The sequence below is a fragment of the Rhineura floridana genome, chromosome 7, assembly GCF_030035675.1.
Source record: "Rhineura floridana isolate rRhiFlo1 chromosome 7, rRhiFlo1.hap2, whole genome shotgun sequence".
Classification (NCBI taxonomy): domain Eukaryota; kingdom Metazoa; phylum Chordata; class Lepidosauria; order Squamata; family Rhineuridae; genus Rhineura; species Rhineura floridana.
This window is the reverse complement of record NC_084486.1, coordinates 1,352,481-1,358,480: the sequence shown is the minus strand read 5'-3', so window position 1 is coordinate 1,358,480 and position 6,000 is coordinate 1,352,481. Positions and strand designations below refer to the sequence as shown.

The window sequence follows — 6,000 nt, the reverse complement described above, 5'->3', positions numbered from 1 at the left end:
AAGTTGTGGCCTACATGAGACTTTAGCAGCTAACCCATACAATACTCTTTTCATAGTCATTTCATCCAAGCAAATGCCTGAAGCTACTTTCAGATGGTCACTATAGTCTAATTTGTATGTCATGGGAAGCTAAGCTGGCTTAGCAGAGCTGCACAAGCATGCTGGCTCCTCACAAAGATCAGCCAGCTGCTTTTAACCCAGCACCACACAGCCATTTAGCCAAGGTCTGGCTTACCAGGTCCTCTAAAGTCAGTGAGCTCTCCTTTAACCACCACCATGTTCTGTAGCAAAGGACAAAGCTTGTTGAGGAAACAGCACACTTGTGCAGCCCTGCTAAGCAGCTGTGGTCTCCACACGGAGCCACCATGTTCTCACTACGCCATGGCTGGATTTAGGGTTATGCATGAACATAGCCTATGAAAAGCTAATAGGACATTTTCTCAATCTAACAGCATTTGTGAACCTGAAAACCCCCTGATGTTTTAGACTACAAATCCCATCATTCCATTCCCAGGAAGCACAGTCTGGCTGAGGCTGATGGGAGTTTTAGTCCAAAACACTAGGTTGGCAAAGACTGGTCTAGAAAAAAGTGTGAATGGCAGTTAGTGGTATATATGGAAGTCTTGGCAGCTTTTTTCTCTTAAAAAACCCACGACAGAAGTCTCAAAAACGATTAAGGCTTAGAAATCAGAATGAAGCTCTGGTAGTTTTCAATAATCACCTCAAGACTGCCTACTTGCATGCCTTGTGCCCATTTCCTTCTTCCCCCAAAATGGCTAAGTTCTGCTAAATAGACCCCTCTATTGTACACTAAACAACAGATACATGCAAATTTACATCATTTATTTCCATCACAAAATTGGGAGTTTTTTGAGTAAAGGCTGGATGTTTCAGCTTAGACGACTCCTGGCAATACACCAGCATGGATTCACAACTGAAAATGATTACCTCAAAGCTTTAGCTGCTCAACAACCATTTAGAAATTGTGAGCAAGAGTTGGTACAAGCTCTGTTCCTCAATGGGAAATTTACCATCACTGGGACTACTAGGCGCACACATTAAAAGCTTTCCCCGTCTCACAGACAGAGTAACAAAAGATACCTCTGAACAGGGAACGCAACTGTCTGCAGTGACCAATGCTCAGGCCATCTCTCTTCATTTATGGAGGCTGCCTACTGACAGTAGCACCATTCTCAGAAAGGTACCTTTCATCACTTGTAAGTAATGTGCAGATTGGACATCTGTTGCTAGGCTATTAAAATTGCATTTAAGGGAATAGCCAAGATGATCCATTATATCAGGGTTTACTCAAATCCAAACTGGATAACAGGACTAAGCAATGGACCTGTTCAAAAGGCTCTGAAAGGGCTGTTGCCCTACTTCATGAAGCTGCCCTACTTCATATAGGTGTTTCTTGGGACTTTGCGTTTCTTTAGTCCAAACACATTTTGCCAAGCTGCAGTTGAAAAGCTTAGTTCCACAAGACAAGGAGCCATCAGTTCTCAAGTAGAAGGCACATGAATCAATAGGACTTACAAAAAGGAGACAGATTTTTTTTTGGGGGGGAGGAGTTGCAGAAGCTCATAAGAAAATAGCATCCATTGCCCAACAAATTCTAACCATCACCGAAAATGTGGCTGATGTAGGGGAGCACAGTGTCACAAGAAGAGACGAGCCTGGTCCTGATCAGGCTTGGGCCAGAGCCTGACAAAAGACAGCCGAACAAAAGCAATCACATAGCACTTCCCCAATGTTTGGGCCAGGTCTGGTGACTACAAGACAGGCTGAAATAACAGAAGCAGAGTCCCACCTTTGACAGACCAACCATTGCAATCAGAGCTGTGGCAGGCTCTGGACAGCATCCCCAGCTACTGACGCTGGAGCCCTGGATCCAAGACGCATGTGCTGGAAGTACCCTCCTCCCTACAGTCAAGTCAGGCTCCACCTCCTCCTCTAGGATCAGTGCACTTGCTCCTGCTGGCCGTGAGGCAAGAGAGAAGGTGGCGGCTCCAGCGAGGAGGTGGGTTGAAGCTTCTCAGGCAGGACTGCTGGCTCTTCTTCCACTGACTGACTCCCATAAGCACTGTCTTCCTTTAGCTCTGAGACAGAGAGAGTGTCTTCAGTAAGGCATCCCAGGAAATCCTCCCTCACCCACCTCTCTTACTCCGTATCTTTACCTGTACTGTGCAGCTTGACAAAAGTCTCTGGTCTCTGCAGTAGCCTCACTCCCTCTGTCAGTCCCATAGAGTCAAGGGCTTCCAGCAGTCCCCTTAGGCTGCCACCAGCAAGCTGGGGAGAGAAGCCATGGATCAGAGGAGCATCCTTGGGAACAGGAGTCAAAGGAGGGGGAAAGACAAGAGGGGTGAATTTACTGACCTCATAGCTCACCAGGAGTCTCCTACTGGGAGACTCTGTGCCTTTGTAAGTCTCCACTAGACTGCAGAGACCCAGTCTCTTGGCCAATTCTGCCCAGTCTGCCCCTTGGCAGTCCTGGTTCAGGAGCTGCTCCAGACTCTGGAGCGTGTCGTTATTTAGAGACAGGACACTCCCTAATGAAGAGAAGAGAAATCAGGGTGGAAGGACAAAGTGCCACTTCTCTACACAAAGACAACCCCACTCTGCCCCCAATTCCAACCACTTCTGACCAGGAGAGAAGCCTCTGAAGCGGCATCCTGCCACCACCATGGAGAAAGCATGCAGATGCCAGAAGTACCCTGGCACACATCTAGTCCTAATCTGAACTCACACAATGGATTAGTTCTTAGTGGATTCCAACAGAACAGAAACATTCACGCACCTTGCCTAGAAGCTGGAGCAGCTGAAGGTTGCTCCCCTTCCGGGCCCTGCAGCGAGGCTTGCAGCAGTATCTCCTGCACCTGGAAGTAAAGAAGCCTCAGTTGTCTTGAACGGTCCCCTAAGTCCACTACAGCAGGAGAGCTGTTGCTAAAAGAAACCTCTCCTGCAGAGAGGGGGGGCTACGGGGGGCTACGATATCACATGGGGCCACCCCGCAATGAAAGGTGGGGAGCAAACAGGCATGCAGAGAGCTACCAAAAGCTATTTTATGAGGTGGGTGATGATCACAACTTCTTAGTTGCAGGACACAATATAGTTTAGAAAAATAGCCAATCTATTCCACAACATCTGGAAGACAACACAAGTCCCACCAGCCTCAGCCAACAGTCAGGGATGAGGGAGTTTTAGTTCAAAACATTTGGAGGACACCATGTTGACTACTTGCTGTCCGTAAGGCCTTATTTTAACATTCTCAAGGAAGATGTTACAGGCTAGACCAGCGTTTGCTAACCTGATACCCTCCAGATGTTTGGCTGAGGTTGATGGGAGTTGTGGTCCAAAACATGTGGAAGGCACTAGGTTGGCCTGGAAGATTGCACAAGTTACAAGAAGGCACAGTTCCACTGCTGCAAGACTCCTGTTGAACCCCCAAAATGTTACCTACCTTTTGGCTAGAAGTCAAGTCAATTGGTGTGTGCCCCCGGCGCTGCTTTGGCTCACATGTGCCAGGCTGCTTGCCCTTCAGCTCACCAATGCAGTCCGCATCTTGCTCAGCCAGGGCATCTGAGGACGCCTCTCCGAGCTCCATGAGCCACTCCTCCTCTTCCTGCTCCAGCTCAGTATCACTGCTTGGGATGGGCGAGGGAGCCAAGACAGGCTCATCATTCTCACACAGAATATCTGCCCCTAGGGAGGCAGGTACAGGGAGGTCATCAGTATTGCTTCATGTAGGGCAACAGCAGAGGAGCAAGTTCATCTCTTTCTCGCAGGCAGCTCCGATTATAACAAACTCCTGCCACAAGGCTGATCAGTACTTTGTGCACACAGTACTAGAATCTTTCACTGGGCCATTCTGGGATATTTACTCAATGCTACCTTCATCTGAAGTAGACTCGCCTCATTTTTTTTAAAGGCCAACCAAGGTAGTGTTTGTCATCTAGATATCTTTAAACAAACCCTTTTGGTAAATGTGCAGTTATGCAAGGTTTCACTGACAGACCAACTTATTTGGGTATCCAGCACAGATCCCAAGGAAGAACCAGCCCAGAGGGGCCTTAACTCAACCCTTAGGTGCAGTTTTTGTTTTGTGACACCACAAAGTGGCTAGCATCCAAATCAGGAAAAAGGAGGGGCAGAAACCAAGATGCTAGAAAAGTAGAAATTTATTGTTTGTAAAAACAATAAATTTCTATTTTTCTAGCATCTTGGCTTCTGCCCCCCTTTTTTGTAGTTTTTGTTTTGCCTTTTTGCAGGATGTGGCCGGATAACGGCCTCTGCTACTAAGCCAGAGATGGGAAACTTCCTGCCTCCCAGTCCAGACCCACAAACTCTACCAGCCACACACACATCCCTGAAGCAGCTGAAAGGCTTTGGTGGGGTGGGGTGGGGCAGGGCAGAGGAAGGGTGGTGACTGTGGAAACTGCAAGAACACTGGATGGGCACACTGTAAATGAATGCCTGGGAAGAAGATAAAACACTGAAAAGATCACCTGCGTGGAAAACGGGCAAAAGAAAGGATGCGGAGGCTGAAAGACGATAGGAAAAAGCAGACAGATGAGCTGTGGGGTGGAGAGGGAAAAGAAACAGTTGCAATACAAGAGGCTGCCCTTGGAAAAGGAGCCACTGTTCTTGGTATTCAAAGTGCATCAGTGGGGGAAGCTTTCTTCCTGACCTGAGAGGAGCACACTGCGCATCAAAATGGGTTCTCCTTGCTCCCTCAGTGACCCTCACCAGCAATAGCCTTTCAGCGTCTCACCATTTTTACAGTACTCCCAGGAAATCACTCCCTGCCTGCCTCCAGCCTTCCCTAAGTCCTCTTTCTCATGCACATTCTCTCTCTCTTTCCCATCCCAAATTCTCTGTCTTGGGAATGTTCTTCACCTGCTTTTGCTCTGTGCTCTGCAGCATCTTCCCTGCTAAGCAGTACAACAGCATCCTTGACACTGGATACATGATCACTCTCTATTTTACAACAGAATTCATCCTCTACCACATACTGATCTCCTTGCTGTGCTGGGACCCCGTCTAATCACTGCTGTGATCCACACGCACCCCTTTGCCTGGGTACTCTCTGAATTAAGCCACAAGAACTCCAACCCATAAGCAGAGGAACCCATCCTGCTGGTCCTCAGATGAGGGGATAGGGAGAGAGATTTGTGTCAGAGATAATGCATGGCCCTGTCCACTGCTGGAATGCAGGCTGACAGCTTGCCATTCAGGTAATACGGCCCTCAGCCTGGACAGGGTTCCCTACTCCCGTACTACGCCATCAGAATGGGCTGGAAAGGAAGGTAGGCAGCTGGGAGGAAATCCCTTCACAGATCAGCTTTCCTCTAAGCAGAAAGGGAAGGGAAGAAATCGCAGGCCCTAGTACTCAGACGGACAACACCCAAAAGCAAGTGAAGGAGACAGAACCCTTACACGACTGAGGGACTGAAAACAAGATCCTCTCCTGAGGCAAGGAATGAGCCCCAAGATCCCCATCCCCTACTCTAGTGGGAACTGATCCATCTTAAATAAGGAAAGTTGTGGTTGCAGACCCAGGCCACCTACTGAAGGAACCCCAAGCGTTATCTATTTTATGTTTTGGGAAGCACCAGGTATCCAATACAGAAAGGATGTGCGGGGAGGGGGAGGGACTGTGTTCTTAATTACAAGTGGAAATAAATATCCAGCATCATAGCAGGAACTTTGACTGAAACTCATTTAGTCTCTGCAAAGTGGCAGCCTCCCCCCCAAAGAACTCTTTTTAAACCAGAAGGGGGAGGATATAAGTGTCAACTACTTCAGGGGAAGCAACGAGCCCACCACCTCCCACAGGAATCCTTGAGCCCCACTGCCCAAGAGACACTGGGGAGATGGATGATTTACCTGATTTGATTAGCATCTTGGTAAGAATTGGGGAACCCATCCCTGCTGCCAAGTGGAGAGGTGTATTCCCAGCAGATGTCTGAGCATTCACATCAGCTCCCAGCTGGATAGAGA

General features: G+C 48.3%; 1 protein-coding gene across 2 annotated transcripts in view; it reads right to left on the bottom strand.

Annotated features, from left to right (window-relative positions):
* Positions 1 to 822: 822 nt before the first annotated feature.
* NFKB2 (nuclear factor kappa B subunit 2) overlaps positions 823 to 6,000 on the bottom strand; it is a 33,298-nt gene continuing 28,120 nt past the window's right edge. For both annotated transcript variants that reach the window (XM_061634649.1, XM_061634650.1), the window contains exons 18-23: positions 5,887 to 5,989; positions 3,461 to 3,702; positions 2,798 to 2,876; positions 2,377 to 2,549; positions 2,178 to 2,289; positions 823 to 2,099 (exon numbers count right to left, since the gene is read on the bottom strand). In XM_061634649.1, the coding sequence (XP_061490633.1) occupies positions 1,960 to 2,099; positions 2,178 to 2,289; positions 2,377 to 2,549; positions 2,798 to 2,876; positions 3,461 to 3,702; positions 5,887 to 5,989 (849 nt within the window). In that variant the 3' untranslated portion in view covers positions 823 to 1,959. The remainder of the gene's footprint in view (positions 2,100 to 2,177; positions 2,290 to 2,376; positions 2,550 to 2,797; positions 2,877 to 3,460; positions 3,703 to 5,886; positions 5,990 to 6,000) is intronic.